At 37.8% G+C, this 26,416-nt stretch overlaps 1 protein-coding gene across 1 annotated transcript in view; it reads left to right on the forward strand.

Annotated features, from left to right (window-relative positions):
• The window catches only part of SLIT3 (slit guidance ligand 3), a 433,002-nt gene that overhangs the window by 220,184 nt on the left and 186,402 nt on the right, over nt 1–26,416 (forward strand). The window contains exon 7 of the mRNA XM_071759292.1: nt 22,875–22,946. Within this exon, the coding sequence (XP_071615393.1) occupies nt 22,875–22,946 (72 nt within the window). The remainder of the gene's footprint in view (nt 1–22,874; nt 22,947–26,416) is intronic.

The raw sequence follows: 26,416 nt of genomic DNA on the forward strand, positions 1-26,416 counted from the left end.
ACACTGTGCAACACACTTGGGGAAGTTTTAAGCTAGCAACAGTGTGTACTTAAAGACTTTACCTCTCCCTTTAGTGTTGTCCTGCAAAATCCAGAGAAATCACAGTCCAAGTGTTGAAGCAAAACGTACATAGAAAAAGAAGTGGTAGAGGTTGGGGATGAACTTGAGGTACTTCACCTAGATTAAATTTTCTGTACCATCACCTAGGTGGGAAGTTAATATGGCAAAATGTGGGACAAAGGCACAGTAGTTAAGCAGAAATACCAGAAAATGAAAAGATAATATGGGAAGTTAACTGTGCATGCTTTGATCGGCTGTAATGAAAATGAAAATAATTTTTAAAAGCCATCAGAGAGAAAAGGGGGGGGTCTGATGTTTGTGTTAGTCTGTTTTAGCACTTTCTATAACATACGATCTGAGTTACCTGTAAGAAAAATTTTCAGTGCTCTATTTCCAGAGATGCTAGAGGCTATTTATATGTACCAGAAATGCATTTTTGTGCACACCTACACTCTAACACACTGTTGGCATCGTTAGAATCAAAACGAGGTGAAATGAAAAGAGATATAACAGCCAGCAAGTTGGCAGTGAGTCAGCTTTTCCTGGGAAAACATGCAGCCGCTCTCAAAACCATTTCAGAGCCTTTAATATTAGCACGCACTTTGTTGCCACACCAGTAGCTGAAATCTCATACCCCACTGTGTTAAGTATTGAAAGCACAGCATAAATAGTGTGAATGGTTTTAGTTCATTTAGTAGAAGAATCAGCTGAAGGGATGGTAGAAGCAGCACTTTTCTATGAACAGTCTTGCAACATAGCTGTGCTTGGTCCTCATCTCTTGCCACAGTGAACAACCTCTTTAGCTCCTGGACTAATTTTTTTTTCTATAGGCAGCATGGAAAGTGCTAAGGGCACTCAACATTAGTCAGAGTATGACCATGTCTGCATCCAAGGGCAAAGCACAGTTCTTTTACTTTTTCTGGTGATGCTATGTTCCATCACATCACTGGGGTCTGTGCAAGGGAGTCGGTACTGCAAAAGACCAAAACAGGACTTGCTCCAGAGTCGAAAACACAGGCAGAGGAGCAATGCTGTGAGATGCTCTCAGCTCATTCTGAGCGCTGTTCAAGGTAACTTTGGAGACTTTGGAATAGACAGGAGGAGTAGATTTTTGCACATCACATAACATTTACAACTGTTTGGTATTCAGCACACTAAGCTTGTTTATTTTCAGTTACTTACTTTGCGTACATTTGTGACTTTAGCTTTTCAGGGAAGAAGGCTTTTTTACCTGAATGTCAGTCTCAGAACACACATCTTGAGAAGCCAGTTAAGTTTGTGAATTTTAGAGAGGAATGGCTTTTTTGTATTGTTGTTTACTTCAGTTGTGTAATCAATAGATGGTGTTTTGTTTCAGAAAATCTACCTTTCCCAGCTATAATTCACTGTTAGTTGTCAAGCTTCATTTCAAATAGCAAAGTTTGCATTCAGAGATGATTTCACCTCTGGCAAGTTGTCAGAAAAGTCATGGGTGTTCTTTGATTTGTGCAACCAATCTCAGATCAGGAGCCAGTCTCACCTTTACGTGAGCTGGTATCAAGGAATGGGTTGATGGACTGCTTACAGGAACACTACATGTTGGGATCTAAAGCATTAACAAAAAATTCTGACTGTCAGAATTAGTTAGACAGTCCCTATGATTTTGCTATAAAAGTATCACAAGTGTTATCTGTAGCCATTCGTTCTCTTTCAGGAATATCACAGAATCATAAAATAATTCTGGTTGGAAGTGACTTAGAGGAGACATTTCACTCAGAAATTTAGCCATTTTTCCTTGATAAGGAATAGATTAATAGATGTGTATCCAGGGTGGTTCATTGGATCAGGTGGCTGTTGCTTTGAGACACAGACCAGTGACCTGTGAGTTGTTGAGAAAAATGCAACAAAATCTTGAGCCAACTTGCTGCTAGAAACACATTAGAATTTTTGCAGCATTAAGGGTAAGGGTGTGATGCAAGTTGAACCAAGTTAATATTTCAGGCTCCTAAAGCTTTTAACAGTCAGTTTAAACATGCCAGTTCCCATTCTCAGTCTAGATTTGGCAGCCACATTGCTCCCTTTTGAGTCACAGATTAACCATGCCAGCAAGAGTAAGTGTTCAAACACCCAGAGGGAGAGGAGTCTTTGCCTTTCAGTGCTGTTCAGCTGCTTGAGCACCTGCACTGCTCATCCCCTGGTGACTTGCTGACATGTATGAGCTAATATGATAGCAGCAGTGTTGGCTGTTTCTGGGGTTATCACTTTGCAGATTTATTGTACTGTCTCAGAGTTCTTCCACCTTAAAAGCATGTTTTTGAGGCATGTTGGACACTTTTAGACACAAGAAATGAAGTTACTCCTCAACCCTTTCCAATTTATCTTTAAAATTAATATAGGGGAATGCTGGAATGGGAATATTCTCTTTTTTTGTGGCCTGACATTTCACATGGTCTTGAATTCCTCCATTTTCTACATGAAGTGTCCAAATGTTGTGACAAAAATAATTGTAGATATTGTAATAGGGACACAAGTCCCTGTTACAACAGGGACTATTAATAGAGCAAGTGCTAGACCACATGAAAGTCTCCTGATTAATGCTGTCTTTAACAGCAGCTTGGAAAGATTTCTTCAGGAGAAAATGTGGATAAGCTGATGCAATAGATTAAGCCTGAGCATGAATTCCTTTTGGATACAGGCTCTGACAAATGCAACCTAAGGTTTTATTGTAAATCATAGTGGGTGCTGTTTGGAAAACTTGTGACAACTACCCTATCTCTTCATGGCAGTAGCAGTAAGCAACACGAAGTGGCAGGCTGTGTCTGGTTGGAGCATACTCGCTTGGTACTACTAAGATTTTGGTAATTTAAAAAATGTTACAGTAACAGGAAAGAAAAAAAAAAAAAAAAGTTGATATGGGAAAGCAATGTTTCAGAATATTTTTCACCAAGCTTTTTCAATGGTAAAAGCTTTCTATCTTTTCTTATGCCCTTAGCAGAGCAGTAAGCCTGGGAAAATGGGCTTATAGGAGGGCAGTACTAAGAAGAGCTTTTAAATGTCAGGGTGACAAATTTTTTTCCTGGCAAGATGAAGGTTTGAAACTCTTAAGTGGGGGAGATTTTGATACTGAATTATTTTGATATTGAACTGTTTTCTGCTGTTTGACTATAAAATCAAGGGAAGAATCTGCACACAAAGAATAAATAAGTCTATTTCTAATTAAAATACGGAAATAATTATACAGCTTTTAGAAATTTTCATGAGCAGATAATATCCATTGCCAATAGTAAACTTTGATGGGAGTTTATTGTAAGTGGCACTGTGAATGTATTGTAGAATAAATGCTACTCAGTGGTTCTAAAAGAGTTTCACAATAAAGGGCAAGAGAGGGCCAGTTTGCAGCACGTACCTGTATTCAATTTCTGTTACTTATTACTTAGAATACAGGAAATGTTTCTTGGAGAAATCTAGCCCCAAGTAAACACATTTATTTCAGGAATTAAAGTATATGGCTTTGGGTATTGCTGAGCTTTGGGCTAACTCAGCACTGTCAGCTGAGTCCTTCCATCATAAAAATATAGAGAGCCACTACTTGGATTTCTACATGTTTGCCCTTCTTGTGTCACATCTTGGCTTTTGGATGAGTGTTTCCCTGGTGTGGTATTCCTGCAGTTTCTATTGAATTAGCCTGTCCAGCCTACCTTATTGAGAAAAGCCAGATTCCCAGAACAGGGCTATGCAGAGGTTGACCCAAAAAAAGCTCCTTGAACATCAGCAGTGAATCTTTCAGGGCGTTGCTTGCAGTTTTTGGCAGTATGGTCCAAGCTCTGCTCACTGTGTTCACTTCAGGACTGTGAAGCTGAACATAACCACTCATCACAAAGCACTGTTGGAATGTGGTTCTTAGAGGCATGATGATACTGAGGCTGCTTGTGTTGCAGGGATCATTGGCATTGTACAAGAAATGCACAGCAGAGATTTCAAAGAGCCACTACTTCTCCTAGCAAGTTGCTGCACTGTGTCTGTTGTGAAATGAGGCAATCAGGTGTTGCTAATTATGAGGTGGGAGGCATGAGCTTGTGTTAAGCCCACCTGTGCCCAAGTAGGGCTGACCCCAGCTGTGCATGAGCAGGATTGGGGGCCCTATAAAAGGTGAGCTTCCGAATGCATGCTCAGCTCACTCTCGAGCAGCCAAAGGAGGAGGTTAGCTGGGTCAGGAGCAGAAGCACTGAACAAGGCCAGCCAAGTCTAAAGGCAGCAAGATTGGAGCACTGTTTGTGTACCTTGGCAAGAACACCTGTTTGACTTCGAAGCGCCGTGCCCCAAGAAAGGTTCGTCTGCTACATGTGTCCTTTTGCCATCTCTTGAAAGAAGTTTATTCCTTTGCTTTGCAGTAAGGAAAATCAATAGCTTTAGACCTACCATCAAGCAGAGGTCTGCCTTAGACTAAAACAGCAGGACTCTGGTTTTGTGTGTTTCCCTAAGTCTTTGCTCCTTTGGCACCCATTCCCATCTTTCACCTTTCAGACTGAAGGAAAACTACTTCTGTAAGCAGTGAGAATCCAAACATACATCTCATCTATCCAGAGTGCCCAGGTTTGGTGTCAGTATCTATGTAAGTGCAGCCTCCATGACCCACATCAAGGAGTCAAGTGCTGGCAGTAGAGCTGAGTGCTAGGATCTGGACCACAGCCATACTTTTAACAGAGCTCAAGCTCTGTGGTGGTCCTCTCTCCCACACCAGTGTGTCCCAGCTAAAGAAACAAAATGATTGACGGGAAAGGGAAACAAGAGTACAGAGAACAGAGCTGCCTTTTCCCTTTTTTGTTTTTTCTTTTCCACTGGAACTTAGTGCATTCTCATTCACCTTCTGCTGCTTTCCCTCTGTAGGATTTGACTATAAGAGTGTTTCATAGCATTGGGATTCAAAAAAGCATAAGCTAGCAGATTCATCTGTCACAATAATACAGGCTCATTGCATTTCTGCCTAAATATTTCTCAGCTGCAGATAACACATAAGATAATAGCTGATATTACTAGACCTGTAAGCTGTTTCCTTGCATCCTGGGGCCACTTAGGGAATTGTGCATTATATCCTTCTTTATAGGTTCTATATCCTTCTAAAGGTTCCTTTGGAGGAAGAAATTAAGCATTGAGATTTTTTTTGAAAATGCAGAAATGTAGCATTTACCAGTTCTCTAAGTCAGTAGACATTTTCTTTCCTCATGGTTTATTTAAATGCAGTGTAAACAATCACAGCTCCACAAATGCTGTAAAATGTTTTTGTGACTATTAGTTCCAGTTTCTTATTTGTTAAATGACATTTCCTGGAAGATACTCTTACTTTTTCTGTATGCAGCTACTACTGGCATCAATCCATATGACTTTTACAAAAATTAAACATCAGGACTGCACATTCAGGTTTTGGAAAAAAGCTGAGCTTGCTCTTTACATACAAAGGTATTTTGCATTAACCTACACAAAAAATACAAGTGTTTTGATGTCCTTTTTTTATCCATCACAACCAGCAATGCAGAGCATATTCGTAATATTTGCCATTCAGCCACAGAATAGAAATAATTATACATGTCAAAATAATAAATCCAAAGCATTAATGATTGATTTGTGTGTAGCCATTTCACTAGCAGGAACCAAGTGATTGTGAGTTATTTGCTCTTTCTTTATATATGCAGTATATCGTAGTGAAATGTTGGACTAGGAAACTCTTGTAGTTTGGGTTCTCAGAGCAAGCTGTTATCCAGAGCCCTCTGAAATACTTGGCTTTAGTTTCCTCAGCTTTGTGTAGAGTATTCAGTGTTGATTTTGCAGTTTACAGTAAAATAAAACAAAAGGAGGAAGATCAATGATTGGGCAGGTTTTCCACTTGTTTGGTGCAAAATCTGCAATAAGTCTTCTGAAGTCAGCAGTTGCCCTCAAATAAAAGCAATGACAGGGCTAGAGGAGAATTTGTTATCACATCTTGGTTTGTGTGTTTACTTATCTATCTTTCAGTGAGCTGAACAACATGTGTCTGCATTTGATGATGTGTGTGAAAGGCACCATATATTTTTAATATCAGTGCATGAGATCTTAAAGGCTAAATTTGTATTATTGAAGACATTTCAGGTTGCTTTGATCTCAGCTGGCATTTTTGAGTGTTTTTAGAGTGGGCAAATCAGAGGTAACAAAACAGTCAGCTATTTAAAAATACTCATTAGAGACAAGACTTTTGCACCCTTTAGGGGGTAAAAGATCATATTACTTCACCTTAAAAATTTATATGTAATTTTCCTCCTCCTTATCCATGAAATCACACTGCATTCAGTGTATTCCAAGAATATTCCTTTCTATCTCCTGTAGTTAGTATTCATTGTGGTAGTGTCCATAATGAATTCAAGAGAGATCTGGGTGCCATCACATTTACTTTCCTAGACATTCTGTCGTAATATAACAGTATTATAATAATGAAATATTACCAACCTACCACCTTCTATGGACAATCACCTGCAGTGTAAGTTAATTTTAAGTTAACATATTAGTTTGAGCTTTTGCCATCTGTTCTATCCCTTATAATAAATGCAAAAAACATATACTTTAACTCATTAAGAAGATATGATTGAAAGAAATGCACATTCCTCACACAATGCAGGATGCAATTAATGTGAGATATGCAAAACCAACTAAGCAGAGAGTCTGCGTCTTAGCAGTGGAAATTTTGTGATACAGTGGTGTTTATTCACATCTTCAGCTGGCCTTGTACAAAGGACAAACACTGAGTGACACAAGTTGGTTGCTTTATTTGTCTCTTGAGAGTCGTGAACCACCTTTCAGGTACTGGCTGGCCATATCACAGTCTTGCTGGGGTAACCGCTGCTGGCTGCATTCCCCGAAGACAGTTTGGAATTTATTACCCTTTTGCTTTTCTCTCTTCTAGTTTGTTCAGTTCTCAATTACTAACCTTTAAAATCTGTGAGCCCTGATTTTTCGAAATAGCGTCTCTTGTCTATCTTATACTAAAAATCTGAGAAACAAGCAAGAAAGCAGAAACCGCATCCTTTTAATCAGTTTCTTATCTGCCTCTGTGATCAGGCATAGCCTTTTTTCTTGTTAGTTTTGCTGCAGTGAGGAGGGTGAGCAAAATGGACACTGGCCCTACCTGCCATGGAATGGTGAAGTGCAGCATCTGGGCCATGAGGGAGCCTTTGGAAGGCTGCCACTAATTCCTTCGCTTGAGGAAGAGCCTTTTGCAGAATGGGTGAGGGGGAAGAAAGTGTTTAGAATAAGGAGTTAATTCTGCAATTTTCCTAGAGTATAGTATCTGAAAGCTGTGCCTTTTGAATAGCTGTGCTCTTTACCAGTTTGTCACGACTGTCAAGAAATGTTCTGTTTTTCAAGTTTCATTACAATCCTCAAAATTTTGCATAAGTCTCTTTTATCTTTGTAAGTAGCAATCATTATTCAAAATTACTTTCTTAGAAAAGAAGTTTTGTGGGATTTTTGTGTTGTCCACTAATGCTAAAAGATGGTAGTCAATTTCTCACAATGGTCTGGTCCCAGCCTGCATGATATCCCCCTATTTTATGAGAAGAACTGCTAGGGGAATGCCTCTTTCTTACTTTATTCCTGAGCAGCTTGGGATGGTCCCAAATGCATAAGAGAACAATGACAGAAACACATGCAGTCTAATAACCTGCAAATTCTGCAACACACATGATAAATATTGGGAAACTCCAGAACCATTTAATGAAATATTTAAATGTATGTCACATTGGGTAATGTGGTTAGACTACACACACATATTTTTAAACATCTTTTTTGGTTTATTTAATCCCCTTTCCCATGTCCCTTACTAATAAATAAAACACCAGATGGACTGACCAGCACAGAATGATCTTAAATCTGTTGAATGTTCTAAACTACCACTTGTATCTGACTTGAGATTGATTTCATAGATCAAAAATGCATGGCTGATTTTACATGTTATTTTAAATGAAAACATCTGCATTAAGCAGAGAGCATGTCTTCTCTGTTGTCCTGTCCAGTTGTGTTTTAGGACCTTTTTGTTTCATGTATGCCTGCAGTTGTGGGTTCAGCTAGGCACAAGGGATCTATCACTGACAACTCATTAAAAGTCAAACCATCAACTCTGAGAAATGAATTTCCTTGCTGGAAAGATCGCTTTCTCCTGAGTGAAACATCAGATAAATGAAAGCTGAACCATCTCTTAAGTGTGCTCTACCTATTAAACAGAAGTACATAAGCCAGCACTATTTAGTAGTGGAGGATGTCTGTTTGGTGACATTTAATACAGCAGCGTTTAAAGTTTTAAAATTTTCATTTATCTGGTGTGAATCAGTGAATCAGAGCTGACTGCCTCCGTAATAAGCTTATACAAAGTTATGTTTTACCCAATTTCTGTATTCAGTATATTCACTGCAATATTGAAAACTGTATTGTTTTCAGTATCGATTTTAGGGCAAACTGTAGATCTCTAAAAGTTTCCTGTAGGTGTAAAGCAAGCATAAATACTAATTGTGTTTTCCTTATATGGAAATGTATTTCAAGCATCTTTTAAAGGCTGCATTTGTGTTGTTGTTCTGATAAAATCCTAATGCTGGTCACAAGAAAGACAAAGTGTACTACATAGGCCTAAGTCATCCTTTCTGTTTAATCCGAATTATGTTATGATCTTTCCTGTGCTTTATATTTTGTATAATTTCATTCCTTCTGCTGCCTGAAAGGGCTTCTTCTGTAGCTATTAGTAGTAAAGCACTATAAGGTGGGGACCAGTGAAGGTTTTGGAAAGTGATAGCAACGTGCTGTATCCCATCAGGAAAATGGCACATCCCACATGGCCATGTGAGCTGTTTGCACAGGAGACAAAGTAGTTCAGTTCTTGGGTGTGAGAACCCCAGGCTTGATGGTTACTTTTAAAATCTGTAATGAATAATTTTTTGTTTGCTAATGTGGAGAATAGGTAAAAAAATCAGTTTAAGGCTTAAGTAGATAATTCACTTGCCTACATGTGGCATTGGTGCAAATTTTTACATGTGGCAACAAACTGCATGTCCAGAGCTTGACAAAGGAAAATTTCATGCCAAGCTCAAATGAGATCAATTATCTGGGGTTTGAAATCTGCTACAAAAGGTCAGGGTAGCTATTGATATTTCCAGATAGCATAGATAAATTTTGATGCCGCATCTATGCTGCAGCACTGCTTTTGTGCAGAGACTAATGAATAGCAGATTTGGCCCTTTTCCGTTTTAATAGTTTTATAAAAGTCTCTGACAGAAACAAATTCCAGAAAATACCATGATTTAAAACCAGGCTATGTGGTATTCTTTATATCTTTCGATATAAAACTTGATTAAAATAGGATGTGACATCAGTTGAAAAAGTATGAAAATAACATTTTCTTTATTTTGTACTTTTTTAGCCTAACCTATCCCTACAGTTTATCTTTGGACAATTTGTGCTGTCTTTGTGCCATGTCTTAATTCTGAAAAAATTTGTTGAAAATTTCCTGTAGTATTCATCTCCGATTGTCAAAAGGAGCTTTTATTCTGAAAAAAGTAGTGCTGGTTTTAATTATAATGCTAAATAGCTTCATAACCACTGTGAACTCTGAATTTACATCATTTTTATGATAGCCACACCATTCCAGGTTTATTGATTTTGTCATTTGCTTCATTACATTTAATGCAAACCTTTTGTATGGAATTATTCTGGTGCTATGCTAGGCACGGAGGGGTCAGCATATGCAGTCTCTAGCCAAAGCAGCACAGCAATATCATTTCAGCACAGGCTCCATGAATAAATGAGGGTTGTAAATACTGTCCACCAGCAGAGCAAAGTTTGGCTTCTCATCTTGACCTTCCCAGCTGGACAAAGTTAAAACCATAACTTGAGTTTACTTTTTTTGGGAGGGTTTTGGGTTTGGTAGTTTTTTCCTCTCTTGTCCTCTCCCCCTGTGTTTCAGCTCAGATCTTCAGTCAGTGCAACACATGGCTTTTAGCTAGAGAGAAAAAGGGTCTTTTAGCAGGAAAGCAGAAGCCAGGCAGTACCTGCTCATTGCTCTGTAATACCTTTGCTGCGGAACTTCCCTGGCAGGACCAGTTTGGTGCAAAATGGAGGCCTTGACCCAGCAAAGGGTTCTGCAGGGAGTGCTGAACCACTGATTTGAGAACTCCTGAAGAGCCAGGGGCTGTTTTGGCTTTCAAGGCAGAGATACTGAGGGGCTCTTGAGCTTCAAGTTGTTTTATTGTTTCACTGGGGTTAAGTTTTGATATTTCATTTTGTAAATAGGCAACAGTGTTCGTGGATTTGGTGTGCTTTTAAAATGAACAAAACTTCCTCAGTTCTTAATTAATACTGCATCACTTTTTTCTGGATAACACTATTATTATTTTTATTCTAACTTCACTTTTAAAAAGTGATCAAAACATTGGTCAAAAGAGGTAAGTAAATGGATTCTTGTTTTCTCCTGAAGGCAAATGACTTAGGCTCAAAAATTAATTTCGATAACTGACTGCAGGACTAGATTTCTAGCACTTCTCTTCCTTGACCGCAAAATAAGATCAATGTTCCCCCTTCTTGACCCCACCTCAGCCAGGGTACTGCTTGGCTATTGTTAGGCCTCAACTCAGCTGCAGCTTTCTGTGAGGGTGTAGAACAAGACATTTAAAACATCAATGAGGATGACAAAGCCTGTAGAGTTCCTTGCCACATGCAGGGCACAGAAGAGAATGATTATGTTATTCAGTGATGCAGTCTGTTACGTGGCTTCGCTACCTTGCAGTTGGGTGGCTCTAGGAGGTAAAACAGTTGCAGGAAAAAAAAAGCCACCTGCGATTGAGTTCAATTCAAAACTGTTTTGCCTTGAAAGGAAAACATTTTTTGGAGGAAAAAAGAATTAAACTGTAATGGTATAATTGTGTTTTACAGTCTTTTAATCATAAATTTGTTTTATATGAACATATGTTCACTGTGTTTCTACAGCAAGGGGTGTTATACAGTCCTTTTAAACAGTTAGATTGCTGCATAATTTCAAAAAATCCTCAAAAAAGCTCATGTAAACCCTACATGGATATTAAGAAGACCCTGTGGAAGATCTACATTTACTTGAAGTTTAAAACATTGTGTTTCTTCTTGGGTATGCAGTGTTTTCTTTCAATGTAAAGTAAGGATCTAACTCTTAACTGATGTGCTGAGGGAATCCTCAGGTATACAAAATAGCTGTTATGAGATCATCAGAAATAGTGTAAAGTTGATTATCTAGGTACAAATGTGAGAATAGCTCTAGTAAAATAGTTTGGAGATAGACAGGAATAAAAACCATTCTGTTTAAGACTCGATGGGATAGGGCAAATGCAAGATGACAACATTGGAAAGGGCTCTTAGATGATGGTGCCATATGTACAACTGATTTCTGATACAGAATATAATTTTCCTCCACTTTTTTACCTACTGAAAGCCTTTGGGATATAATTTTGCTTTTGTTTACCCTTTGGTAGACCCATAAATGTCAAAAAACCCAATGAGAGAGTGTGTAAGTATCATCTGTTGCAGTATTCTGTGTTAGGTTGATCAAGAGCATTTCCCTGTGTAATGCTGTTTCACTATCCTGTCAACCAGAAGTTCCTTAGAAGGCAGTTATGATAGTCCTGAAGTATAGAATGATGCTTAAAAAACCAAGAACACCCGTCCCCTCCCGCCCCCCCCCAAAAAAAAAACAACCAAACAAACCCCCAAAGCCAGAATTTAATTCATTCATCATTTCAACAACTAAGCTTATGGGCTATATAGAATGATGATGTGGAGCACAAGATTTTTTAAGGTGAATGATTTTCATTACAATACAAACTCCATAAGCATTTCTTGCTTTATTTCAGGTGCACAGTATACCAGTCACCCCATTCAGTCTGCTTCTCGATGCAATGAAACATTCTACTTTTTTCATACACCTTAAAAATTGCTGTGTGTTGGCAAATAGATCCTTCAGATGTGAAAATCAGTTATAGCAATCAGATTGATTTTTATTTCTTTTCTTCTTCCTTCTACTTTTTTTGTGACCCCTCAGTAGACATGTATATGAGTTTCACCCTTGAACCTGATTATTTTTATTTAATTTATACGCTTAAGCTCAGGTTGGATCCAGCATCAGCTGTTGAATAAGTCCTACTTTTAAGACCAGTTTTATAAGACACCTGAAAGGAGGTCAAGTGGTTTCCCTGGAATGATTCGTGGAATAAAGGGGACTCACAGCTATCTGAACTATTTTGGTGGTGGTGTGTTTATTTGGTTTTCAGCTCTCTGTCTTGAATTCACACTGTTTTTTCAAAGATGTGGCTCTCTTCTTGTGGAGAATCTGGAAAGCATAATTAAGGGTTAATGTTCAGGCAGGAGGATAAGCAGCAAGCTCTTGCCAATAAGTTAGGCAAGCAGCACTCTCAGGAGAACAACTGGGAACTGGAGAAATGTACTGTGAAGCAAATTGTGCGGGTATCCGCTTTACCTATTTAACAATGATTTGTTGCTTTGAGTGCAAGAAGGAAAACTTTGGGGCAGGGCTTTTTTCTAACCATTTTATTTAAGTGCCATCACATTTCAGTATGAATTGGATGTCCGAGATTTTGTTTCAAAGGGTCAGGTAAGGTAACTGGTACACTCTTTTGATCCAGACATGTGCCTAATCCTACTAGGGAGTGAAGGTTTTCTTGCACAAGACTCTTTTATTGTTATCACAATGCTGGCAGAGGAAAGACCTTTCCCTGCTATGACTATTTTTATGGACTTATGTCAGTAAAAAATACTAATAAAAAATACCACCTAGCAAGAAAATTTAAAAGTCATATGGATTAAGTTAACTTTTGAGATTCTTTGTTAATGTCTTCAATTTTATAAGGGTTGTAGAATCATAATTCAGTGGCTAGTAAGTAAGCACGAACAAGCAGCTTAGACATGTTAACCGTTTGTTTTTTAGAAATCACAATGTTTAGGATGACCTGGAAGTTGATGATGTTACTTTCAAAATGAAATATTTTTCTTTTAAAAAAACCTGATTCCTTCCCTATAAGAATGATTTCCTAATTACTTGGGGTCATGGTGACAAAGGTGCTTTTTTATACCACTGGTGTCCTGGCTCCTGGGTAAGGCAGTGACACAGCACCCTCTTGTCCTGGAGCTTTTCCACTGATGGATCTGCCTGCATTTGGAAATAGTGGTTGCTTTTTTATTCTCTTCAGTGTTTTCTGAGGATGCCCCACTTTGTAACACTAAGCAGGTGTAACACTATGGCAGGTGTTAGTGCTTATTTGAACCCTATACCAGTCTTCTCAGAGTAACAGGAGTGTTATTTGCTTACTTATATATAATAAGTACTTGCATGTATACTTACATGAGTAAGCAAATGTACTTCTGTAACTACATAGGCTACATATATAATCACAGTGTCCAAAGAAGTGTGGAGTCCTATTTATATGAACCAAATACAAATGTAAATAAATGTATAAAAGCATAGAGCAAGAACTCTCCAAGTTTTTTTTAGTGTAAGCAGGTAATGCAGAAATCCAAAGTATGTGTTATATGAACTTATTTCTTTGAAATCACATAGAACAAGCAAATTTGGGGCAATGAAGTATAGATTCAGAGCTGTAACCAAAAGAAGTAATTCCAGTGGGGATTTGGATATGGGGTTTGAATTCATTGCCTTGAGTAGAGAGAATGAAGTTTCATCTAAATGCCTTAAAAGCTCAGAAGTTTCTATTGCTGGCTTTGTTTTATATGTAGGAGGGCAACAACCTTGGGAGCATAGTTATGTGATATACATGGGTCTGCTGCTCTTTTTCAGTAGGCCTGAGAAGTCACCTACATTGAAAGCAGAGAAACAGGTAATCAATGAGGAGTAAAAATTTGGAGCTCAACATGCACCTCAGCCCTTTAGCAGTAAAATAAAATAAAAAAAACCAAACCCAACCTAAAACTAAATCTTTAATATTACAATTAAAATTACTAGAATATTTTAAATTTTGTGTCTCAAAAGTCAGTTCCTGTTGCTGGATCTGTATGAGAGAAAAGAAGTAAAAGTAACAAAAAAAAAAACCCTGCCAGCACCCTTAGCCTACAGCTTCCATCATTTGGAGTGCCCATGCTAAAATCAGAGCCCTCAGCTGTGTTAAAGATGCAATGTTCTGCTCTTTGGAAGCCTGTAGAAAAGCTTGTGAGCCTGTGCTATGCAGTATTGGTTCTGGAAACCTATGTCAGAGTAATTTGAAGTTGATACAGCATCTTGAAGTATGTAGTGTTCATTAACTGTTCTTCAGTGGCTATGGGTTTTCATTTCTGGATGTTGAGGGAAAAAAACAACAATGTTAAAGAAAAAAGCCCCAAAACCAAAACGGGACAATAAAATACTCTAAACTGTTCTTCTGTCTCTAGCATCATCTGGCCATATTTTTCTTAAAGCAGTGTGATAGCCAGGATATGATTGATAAAATTACTGGTTCGTAAGTGCAAGATGTTAATTTTGGGGGTATTCGTTCACTAGATAGTAATAATATTTTTCCAATTTTAAAAAAGAAAGATCACCAAAACACATGAATCTCTACTGATCTGCCCATCTTTATTAGCCACGTAACAAGGTTGACACTGCTGTGACTTTACTTTCCATTTTTACTGTTCTGTTAGTATTTCCTCCTAATTTTTGTCTTTAGAGCTAGCAAACATCTATCAAGCCATTGTATGACTGTGGGCGGTAGAATTAACCTAATGTAATATGTGATTTCAAAAGGGACAGATGTCTGGAGATCAAATGTCAAGATTCCTTTTTGCTCTGTCATCTCTCTAACTGTGTAAGGAGAGGTGCTTCTGCTGGATGGCCCTGGGCACATTTACCTTCACTTAGCTGCCGAGGTCTATTGCATTTGCTCTCTGCAACAGCTTCCATCTCATCATCTCATTTTCATGTTTGCTGCAGAAGTTGAAGCCTCTTAAAGACCCAAGAGCCCTTGTTTCCTCTAAAAACTGATTTTAGGAAATGATTAATCATAAAAACGTGTAAGCAGTGAAACACTAGAATCCTCAGGGTTTTGGCTAAGCAACCCTTTTAAATAACCATCTTTCTTATCCAGGCAGGGCACATGGGCACCTTCAGCCCCTTCTCCCAGTGAGCTCTGCACAGCCCTGGGCTCTGCCGCACGAGATGGGCATGCGGCCAGCCCCATGGCAACCCTTGAAGAACACCTTCTAGAACCACTGTTACCTCCAAATGAACTTGGTCTTTGACAAGCAACAGCTGATATAAATTTTAATACTAAGGAATGAAGCATTCAGTGTCTGTCTTTTTCAAGTTTTGGATCTGTAATGAATTTGTTACCTAATGGAACATACACACAGAATCTTTTTCAAGGAAAAAACCCACACCCCAGTTGCACGCTGCTCCACTGATCTGCTGTAACAGCTAGCTTGTTTCTCCTTTAAAGTGAGCACAAATTACATGTTTTCCGTTCCATGTAAGTAATCCCATGATAGGACAGAGCCTATGCAAACATTGACCTTGCTTACAGTGTGATATTTCGCACATACCTTGGACAGCTGGGCCATCACAGGCTGCCCACAGGGCGAGTTCTGTGGTTCTACTGTCCTCAAGAAAGAATTTGGGCACGGGGAACATGGTCCCTGCAGACATGCTTTCCCTCTGCCTCCCCCAGAGAACCACACAGGCATGCTGAGGAGGAAGGGACTCAAGCTTTGATGGCAGTGATGACCACAAACATGTAAGCAGAGGTAACTTCCAGCCCTTTGGGCAGGTCAGGGGTAGAGAGTAGCAGTTACTCAGAGATCCTGCTCCACTGCAGCAGCAAGGTAGATGCTTGTCTTCTGCACCTTCTCCCCTCCGTGCTCTTTTTTCATTACAAATTTCTAGTAATTATTTAGAACATATATCTGCATAGTTTTTCTATATAAGTGCCTCAGTTTCAGATTTTCCACAATCTCATAGTAACATCCATAATTACGATTTCCTATTTGAATGCATAGTAATGTTTTGGAATTTAAGCTTTTCTTTATGTGTGGTGTTTGATACTTGTCAACTGAAAATAACTATAAATAAAACGAAGATTTGACTAAGTGCAAATGTGAAAATGTAAAATGCACAAAAGTAAATAACTTTCCTAATCTCTAACACCGATTTTATCTTCCTCATTTCTTCCCCTTTTCCCCTTTGGGCAGAGGACAACAACAGATGGTTATCAGTCAAGGGTAACTAGGGAAACGGCAAAGCCTGCCCCAATTGCTATGGAGACAGCCATTTCTGTGCTTGGTATGCACAATTTGTTACATCAGCAACCAGAGAGAGTTAAAAAAAGAAAAAAAAAAATGTCCTAACCCTCTGATATCGAAATAAAATTGGGTTTGTGTGTGTTTCTCTTTGTGGGAAGAGGCAGGAGTGGTCTACTTTTTCATATGCTACTTAAGCTTTGCAGTAAGCCGATTTGGTATCTTTATTGGTGGCAGCATTTTGAATTGGAGGTTAATGTAATAAGAAAACTTAGAGCAAATACTTAATACTTTTGAACAGTCTGCAGAGTAATAATTTATAAGCAACTCTTTCTCTCTTCTCCCCCCAAGTCAGATTTGCCTCCCTCCTTGGCAACATAGGTTGCGTATGAAAACTGAAGGCAGAGAATATGAATGTGCCCAATTATTTAATGCAGAAGAGCTCTCGGTACACCACACTTCAACCATAGCTGTTGGTAAAAGCATGTCTGTAGAAAAAAAAACTGTGAAAATCCCAGAGGGAGATTTCAGCTTCATAACAGATCATAGTAGCTTTGTCATTGGTGTTTTGCACCACCAGCTTCCTCCACTTGAGAATTATTTTGCTGTTGAATTTAAAATATAAATTTTTAAATGTTCTAATACAAGCTAGCTCTTACTAACAATGATGTTAGTAAAGCACCAATGAGTAAAAATTAAACATGAAAAATGCATTAAAAGCTTTGAAAAAATTTATATTATTCCAGTTTAATTAATTGTAGTATTCAAAGTATGATCTGTTGCTGTTTATGGTGCTTCTTATAAATTTAATTTATGGATAAGGACTTCAGTTTGTTATTTGGAAAAATTTACACAGATGTATAGGCATAACTTTCCTTTAAAAGTGAATTTTAACATTAACAGTTATATAAGGACTGGCTTGGAGGCTGGACCATAGATATTATAGAAAGGCTCTTTAATTCTTACAGTTTATTGAAAAGCTTCAGGAGTAGTTCTAAACTTTACAGGAAAGTGATGGCATAGACCCTACAATTTGTATTTAAAAAAAAAAAAAATAGAAAATGCTTGTTATAAATACTGTCCAGAGTGAGGCTTTTCTGGAGATGGAATTAATAAAATTAGCTTTTTTTTTTTTTCAATAGCAATTTCACAGGAAGGTAAAATTCCTTAAAAAACTTAAGTAAAACAATACTTCTAATATGGATACATCTGGTTAAATATGCTAGTTTTTTGTTAATGAGGAAATGGCTTGGGTCTATACCCGCAGATTTCTGTAACAATAGGTGAGTAATTTCCCAACTGTAACCATTGAACTTTCTTATATATGTATTCTTACACTTCTTTTTATGCTAAGCATGCAAAATATGAGAAACAAATCTGAAAAGTATTCATTACAGTATCTTTTTCATGCAGACCTAATTTAAATATTTAACTAGGTTCTGGATAAAATATAAAAAGAAGTTACAGTAATTACTGGTACAGTATAATAAAAAAAAAGATTCACACTTGAGCTCTGCAGTGGCCTTGCTTATGGTTGTAAATGGAAAAAAAAATTCCTCACTGAAACAAATAAAGGAAAAGGCACTGATTATAGAGTTCATTATTGTGAAATGTTGATGCTTGAAGAACCTCTTCATGAAAATGAGTTCGGCTAATTGCAGGAAAACTAGTGAAAACTCTTCTATATAGTGCTAATTTAGCTGGTATACTATGAAGAATTCCTAGGGATATAAATATATGATTTTAATCATTAACTAATCTTTAACGTTAGTAGAAGATTATTTCAGTTTTGGAAAACTTCACCTGGGTTGAAATTAAATTCTTTAATATTTTAGAACAGTTTTGGGGTATTGTTTAAAATCTTCAAACTAGTAGCATGATAAAAATTATATCAGATACATTGCTTGGAATTTCTATGTCTTACATGAATGTGAAAACTGACTAGTGTTTACTGTGGTGAGTAAAACCTCCAAGCCTCAGTATTTAAAGGATTGAAATTTAACTGTCCTGTATGATAGATAATGTACAAATCTAAACAGAGAAGCCAGAGTTATATTTTACCAGGGGAATTGTGTTTTAAACAGTCAAAGTGCTTTCTGGGGCAAAGTATAGACTTTCCAGTCATACAAATCTATTAGAATACAGTGTTATTTCTCATTTTGTAAAAGGCTGTTTGTATTTAAGCTTTTTTTCTTTCAGACATAGATTTTGAAGATAGACAATGATCAAGAAGTTGCATATAATTTAGTCATGTAATTTTTCTTTTTAATAAAAACTGAGACTAGCTACTGATCCATGATTAGAGTCAGATCATCATAATAAGGCATATCATGCATTATAGCTCTACAGTGCAAAAGATGCCTTTTTCTCCAAATAGTTTTATAGATTCTCACATTATTGTAAGCATTTGTGTCTTCCACGTCAGCTAAATGCCATAAACCCATTCAGTACTTCCCTTTCTCAGTGGTTTTTCTCCGTTCTCGATGATGTCCTGGTACTGCTCTTTGTATCTGTTAGCATTGTCTGGTTGTTAATTGCCTGTCACAGAGATCTCTGATCCCTGGAGCCTCTTAGGTGAGGTCAGAGTGAGTAATTCAATCACACACAAGCTGCTGGGCTTCCTAGGCTGGGGTCTGGGAGCAAGCACCCTTCTGACAGCATCACCAAGCCCAAGTCCACTGCTTTGTAATGGATGAGAGATTCAGCATTTAACCAAAACACTCTGACCCAAATGCAAGTTAGATATCTATCTAACTTAGGGAAAACTTGGAAGTTCAGAGTTTGGCAGAGTTGTTTGTACATTGCCTTGTGGCCCTTATAATGTGCCATATGTATTGTATGGTTGTTTCACACACCTCAGTTAGTGGGGTTTCATTCATCCTGTAACCTCCCCTTTTTTGCATGAGAACCCTTATATTCTTCAGAGGTGGTTGAATCACTTGGTAGTTTTAGATGAAGTCTGAACTTAGTGCTGTATTCCCTCAGAAAGCAGGAGTAAATGAGGTATAAAAAGTTACTTTCTCCATTTAAAAAATGTGTTTTAAATCTGAGCGTATGTTGTCTGAACCTTTTTTCACTATTACATGCATAAGATCCTGTTTGTGGTATTGAGCAGAAAGAGACCTTTTAGAAAGGGTATGGACACTGAAAAATAGAGATAGCATTTAAATCTGAATCTGTCTGAGACCATTTTTAAAATTTACTGATAAGCCTGGAGCAGCTGCTCTGTGTCTCAGGTAGCCCTGCTCTGTGTGTGTCTGAGTTCAGAAGGTAGTGATGAAGACATGAGATGAGTGTCACATGTTTAAGGAGAGCTGTGTGCCAGCTGTTCTGAAATACTGAAATTTTCTTCAATTTTTTTTTTCCAAGTTGAATTTTTACTTTCTCTGCATATGGTTGGTTTTCTTCAGGTAAGGTGCTCTTCTCAGCAGATGTTAGGAATGTCTGTTCTGAGCTTTTAAGAGCTGCATGCACAGCTTTACCAGCTTTGAGTACGCAAGCTGGCTGCTAGCCCACATGGCTGGATTTTTATTTTGTCTTCAGGGTGTAAAAGTATGTTGTTGAATAACTTTCTGTGCCTTTCTGTAAGGCCTTACCTGAAGTTTTCTCAAAACTTTAAACTAACACATTGTCTTGAAAGAAAGATGTTGTTTAGGCTTTAAGCTCTCAAATCTCTGGTCTGTGCATAGGCACTCATCAGGGTGCTGCACAGATACAAAGAAATAGATTTACCATCTTCACACATTGAGAAATAAACAGGGAGGTGAAGGGTCTTAAAAACGGTCACACATAATTTTAAGACATCTAATAGTTTTAATAATTTTGGAAGAAATTCTCGTGCTTAGAGTTAAACACAGATGTGAATGTTTTGCTGTGATAGATATCAGGAGATGTGAGCTCTGTTAAAAAGAAGCATTAAATGTGGAGTTGTCTCCCAGAGGCTGTGCAGGCTTAGTTCATGAAACATGTAGAATCAGAATGTATCTCTAATGAATATTTTCCTCTTTTACTGAGTGTCCTGCTAAGTGTGTGTCTTCTGGGCATCCAGAGGTTTCACTTGCTGTGGTTTTGGGGATTAATGACATGGACTAAACTGGCTCACGAGTGCTAGCATGACTGGACCAAATATGATTAAGGTTGTCTTTATGCTTTTTCAACAAAAATCAGTCTATGAGTAGCCTTTTCTAAAAAAACCCAACCAAACAAAAACTACACCCCCCCCCTAAAAAACCCAAACCAAACCAAAACAAAAAACAAACCCACAGAAAAAACCCTCAACCAACAAATTCTACAACACATATGAAGCCCCTTAATCAGAAGGTTTTGTGACTGGTACACTAGGTTTTTTGTTTATTTTAGTGTATATGGCATAAAAATCGATATTATAGTATTACTCAAAAAAATATAGGTAATATGTAGTACTTGCTGTACAAGAAAAAAGAGAGATGATTCTCATGTACCTGCTTTCTCTTCATCATGCTAGTATGTGCCAACTTCATGCTTAATGAAAACAGCTGAAGTGTAAAGTAGCTATGCAACTAGCATTATATTTAACTCATTTAAGTGTATTCCTCCAGAAATGCACCATCCTTTCTGTTTGAGCAACAGATTTTTAACAGCTGCAATCAAGCAACAATTAACAACAATCAAGCAGGGATCTTGGAAAAAGCCTTTCAGCGGCCACTGGTTCTCTCAGCAGTCAAAAATATGTAGTTTAAAGCATCTTTCCTAGGTGGTTGGAGATACAGAACATAAAGAAATATCTATATATATGTTTAAATATTTATATGTACTGCATATGAATTTTTCTGATACAGAAAAATCCATTTTTTAGTTTTTTAATTTTTTTTTTTTTACATCCCAGTGTCTGTCAGCATAGGAGACATCACTGCAGTTTTGCCTAATTCAGTAACATAGCTATGAGAGCTATGAGTAACCTTAGCTGGGCTTTATACTTGCTAAGCTTTTTAGTAGACCTTGTGGTGTGTATGGTTTTCCTGCACTTTAAATCATAACCCCCCTGATGTTCACTAGACATTAGAAAGGATAAGTTTCCCATAGTCTTCAAATATATATATGTATATCTTCAAGAGGTTTAATGTTAATAGACTGAATTCAATCTTTAATGGGGTGTGTAAAGATTATTTTCTGCTGCTGCTTTTATACCTTTATATTGCCTTCTGCTCTTTACCCCAAAGAGACTGTGGTTTGTGATTCCTTGTTTGTAATTACACTGTAGTACTCGGTGCTTTATTGCACTATGCTGACAAAGTTGGGACAAATGTGCATTTAGAGCAAAAATTAAGCTCAGCAAATAATTGGAAGGAAGTTGGCAAAACTATACAAATCTATTATATGAGGGTGTAATATACTTGCTACCTCTGCATATATATTCAGTATTCTGTAATAGTAAACAGAAACTGCAATGCAATCTTGGAATCTTTGTTCATAATACTTTACACACAACACAAATGGTCCCTGCCTCACCAAATCTAAATAAAACGCTATGGAAAGGGCAGTATAATACAGAGTTGGGAACCTGCATCTATATTTTTAGGAAATGTAGATAGTGTAATGACACATGGGTGAGTATATAATTTTACTTCTCTAAGTTTAAAATTTAAAGGATCAGATGTCAGAAGATGTAATTACTAAATTTGAAATTACAACTTATAACTTTAATTTTTTAAGTGCGAGAGACAGATGTAGCTGTGCTGCGGTGTCCACATATATTCTAAAATGTATTTAAATCATGTGTATGCATGGATACAAATGAGAGAACTCCAGTATCCAAATATTAAATTACACATTTAGAAACAAAATAGCGTTTAAGTGTATGTGTGTATAATCCTTTCTGTCCTTGGATTGCTCTGCCTGATGCAGTTAGACAGAAACTGTATTTAGTCAGAAATCTTTCAATAGAACGGGCTACCAGATGGGGCCAGTAACAATGCAGAGAGGCATCGAACCACCACAGACATTTGGTGCTTAGAATAATAAAAAGACTATAAAATTAGATTAGTTGAGTCTAATTTGGAATTGGTATATTCCCTATGCACTCTCACAGCTCTTGGGCAGATAAAGCCTGGAGATTTAGTACTGTCAGGACAGAGGACTCCAACTTCCAGTAAAAGAAAAAAAGGCATTGTGGGAGGTCACGGAGGGCAGCACAGTGACCTCCAATGATTTACAGGCCTTTAACTTAATGAAATTGTTTCAGTGACATGACGGTAAAAGCTCATAATGGATTGGATGCCCTAATGTAATGAAATTACTCCTTTCTGCCTTTAATAAAAAAAAAAAAAAAAAGAAAAGGAAAAAAAAAAAAAAAGGAAAAAAAAACCCGCAATTAATATTTACTGAGACCTGACAGGCTTCAGAGCGCGGTAGCGTGCAGCGCTGTCAGACAGCAGCGAGCAGAGCCGAGCGGCGTGGCAGCCGAGCAGCCCTGCACTGCCAGGGGGTGGAGGGACACCTCAGTCACAGGGAAGCCCCTAGCCTGGCACTCCGAGGCTTCGCTACCCGTACTGACCAGCCTTCATCCTCTCCCTTCCTTTCTGCAGGCAGCTGGACAACAACCACATCAGCTGCATCGAAGATGGAGCCTTCCGAGCCCTGCGTGACCTGGAGATCCTGTGAGTTGACTTGGTTCCGTGCTGGGTTTGGGGGGGTCAGGGGGGGGTGTCTCCCTGTGCTGCAGTCACTGCTGGGCACATCTGAGGGCTCAGCATCCTTCCTTCCCACCTCAGACTACTGGTGTAGGTAGCAGAGTGTAATCTCGTGTTTCCCCCAGGCTGGGTTACTGCTAATTAAACCACAATAGACAACTTCTCTGCTCACTGCTGCCTGGAACAGATGGGGTTCAGCAGTATTCAGAATGCATCCTATGTGTGGTCTGCAGCCAGAAACCTGGCCAGGTCTGTGTAATGTCGAGTAGCGGATGGGTAACAGGTTTGTGGGGAACAATATTACGATATATTTGACAATTGTCTTAGACAAAAAGCTGTTTAAAAGGTGTTTGGTATGTAAGAGGGAGGAGAGACAGGCATTTGGCAGGCTTGTTCAGTGCAGTCATTGGCTTTTGGGGAGGATCCTGCTCTGAGGGCTGAAATAACACCACATTGTGTTCTTCACATACCACGAACTTTACACATCAGCGATTAACACAGCTCAAAGAAAGAAAAAAAGGATTTAATAGTGAAAGCTGACTCTTAACAGAGGAAAAATTTAGAGCACTGTCATGATAATGAAAAATTCAGTATTACCTAGGACTCATTATCTGAGGATATATTTTGAGGAGAAAATTTGTTTATTACTGATAGTTTGTTTATTACTTGTTCACTTAAAGACCTTTTCTGGAACAGGTTTTGATTATATGAACTGGTACAAAGCTCTCCCTGTGACTTGAAAGTTCATACTGCAAAGCTGAGAGCAAAAGCACTTGTGAAATACTTGTGAAAGCACACAGTCCTAAGCTGAAATAAAGAGAGAGCCAGGTGCGTGTGTGAAATTTGAACTCTCAGTATCTGAGCTGGGGTTGATACTGTTCCAGCACTGAAATAGAATATGCTTAATTAGAGGAGGGGATGCCTTGTCAGACTGCTGAAGAGGTTGTCTTTAAATTACATGATATGAAGCAGCAAATGGTAGATGGCTGAAGTAAGCATCTGCCTCACGTGGTCCTGGCACCTGGAGGTGTAGCAGACTCAAGGCATTTCCTTTTCTTCCAAGAAGAAACAATACAATGGGTTAAAGGAACAGTACTGTGCCACACCACAGTATTTTTGAATATACATGTGATACTGTTGGGAATTCTTTCACAAGGGCTCTGTCCACCTTGTGCTGATGCTCCAAGGAGTTTTGCTATCAATTTCAGCAGAAGCAAGTTCTGCTTCCAGGGAGACCTGAGACTGCTGGCTGTGCATGTTTGTCTCATCATCTGAAATACCTGTGGTCCTTTTCTGAGCTGGGATATCAATATTGATCTCAGGTGCTGTTCATATTGAGCTAACAGTAGGTATCTGCAGAGTTTCTTATCTGGGAACTTAGGTCATCAAGAGTATTGTTTGAATTCTGTACTAATAGCATATTTCAGGAAAAATAATGTGTTACCACTATAAACTTTCACTTGTCTGTCACATTGAAAAGTCTGCTGTGTGATGAAAGGAAAAAAGAAATAAATAACGAACTATAAAAAACCTGACTATTTTTTAAAAAACTGATTTTCCATATCTGCAGAGAGTGATTCAGTCCTCCACTGACAATAGACTGTGCTATAACTTTCACTAAAATAGGCTGAACAAAAATTGGAGCTTTTCTTAAAATATACCAAGTTTTGTAGGATCTGAGGAAGTTACTAGGAATGCATTTATTCTTCCCAGGATGTAGTAAATGTTGAGTTAGTTCATTTTCCTGTCTGATTTTAATTGCTTAACTCCATGCCAGTTATTTGTGGGTAGAAAAAGAGAGGGGTATATAAAATACATTGTAATAAATTCTTGAATGCATTGTTTATTTTCAGCACAGACATAGTGCTACAGGAAAAATCAGTTCTAAAAGATGGGTAAATGGATTGATAGCATCTATTTTTGAAGGTATTTTTCTTGTAGTCATGAAATGTGAGGTTTATACTTCCAACTTAATTTGAATTTTTCTAAGTTTTTCTTCAAAGAAAGTTTAAGCATTTAGATTTCACTATCAAAATTAATTTGCTTAATGCCCCAGAGAATTATCATATTTTCACTTTTTAAAGTCATAAATGTGAAGTCATAAATCTGAATCAATTTGAAGCATCAAAGAATATTAACAAGTGAAACCAAAGTTCGTCTTTTCAGAGCCACTATGTATTTTATGCAGATATATTTAAACCTGCAATGGTGCATATTTAATGCTTCTTTCAAAAATTAATCTAGTTATCTGTTTGAACAGTTTGCAATGGTACAAAAGAGTGTATTTCTTTTTATCTTACTGAAATATTGTCATGTTTCTAATATCAAACATTTATATTTCTGCATCTTTTCTCAGCACACCCATCTGTCTACAGAATTCCAGATTCTGTACATCATTTGAGGCAGAGAAAAAATTCTTAGTGTTATATTAAAAAAAAGAACATTCTTTAAAAACACTTTGGTTTCTGGAGTACACTTTTCATTCACCTTAAAATCCTCAAACATCATTAGTGCCAGGAGTTTGGTGATTTGGTAGATGTAGGAGCAGAAGTGTGCGGTTTTCCTTCCAAATGAAGAGCACTCTATGCTTGGTTTTGCTTATTTTTGCTTGTCAAACAAATATTTATTTTCTATCTTCTATGTTATGAGTATGCTCCTGTACCAGCAAATAGCACAGCAGTAGAGATGATAAGACTGAAAATTATGACTAATGCCAGTAAGTGATTTGATGCAATGAGTTTCTAACTCCACTGAAGCTTCGATCAGACCAAGGCACTGATGGTGGCTCCCAGTACAAACACTGCCTTTTGATCACTGTTTTATTCATGAGCTTCGGATGTTCCAAAAGGAGTCCCTGACCATACAATCTGACTGATGTAGACCGTAATGCAGGTGCCAAGTGTTACTGGCAACTCTGAAGTTTGGTTTAAAAAGCTGTAAAAATGTTGAGTAAAAAGTGCTTTGTTGCCTTCCGTTGATCGTCTTTGCCTCTGCAACAAGTTGAAAATAATGCCTGAGGAATTATATGCATAACTGACATGCCTACTTAAACATCTTTTCTTGGTAGTTTTGCACTGGGCCTAGTTTTGTTTTGTTTGGTGTCAAATTTTCTGTACAGCTTCCTTTAAAAGTTTTGATTTTGAAGGAATTTTTCCTGTGGACATACTTCCTTTATCCTTTTTGTAAGATGATAAAGCATATTTCAGTCAGCTTGTGACCTACTGAAATAGAAAAGCACAAAAAAGAAGAAGTTTGGTGTAAAACTCGCTAACTAAAGTGTCGTTTTTAGTACAAGGAGGTTTTTTGCTCTGCCTAATTTTTAGTTATGTCCTGTGACAATATCTGGCAATAATAGTTTCACTGAGAAATATTTACTGGGTAGCTGTAAGGACATGTTAAGATTATTGAAAAAACATCATAAAACAAACAACAGTTAA

The sequence above is a fragment of the Heliangelus exortis genome, chromosome 15 (genome assembly GCF_036169615.1).
Source record: "Heliangelus exortis chromosome 15, bHelExo1.hap1, whole genome shotgun sequence".
Taxonomy (NCBI): Eukaryota; Metazoa; Chordata; class Aves; order Apodiformes; family Trochilidae; genus Heliangelus; species Heliangelus exortis.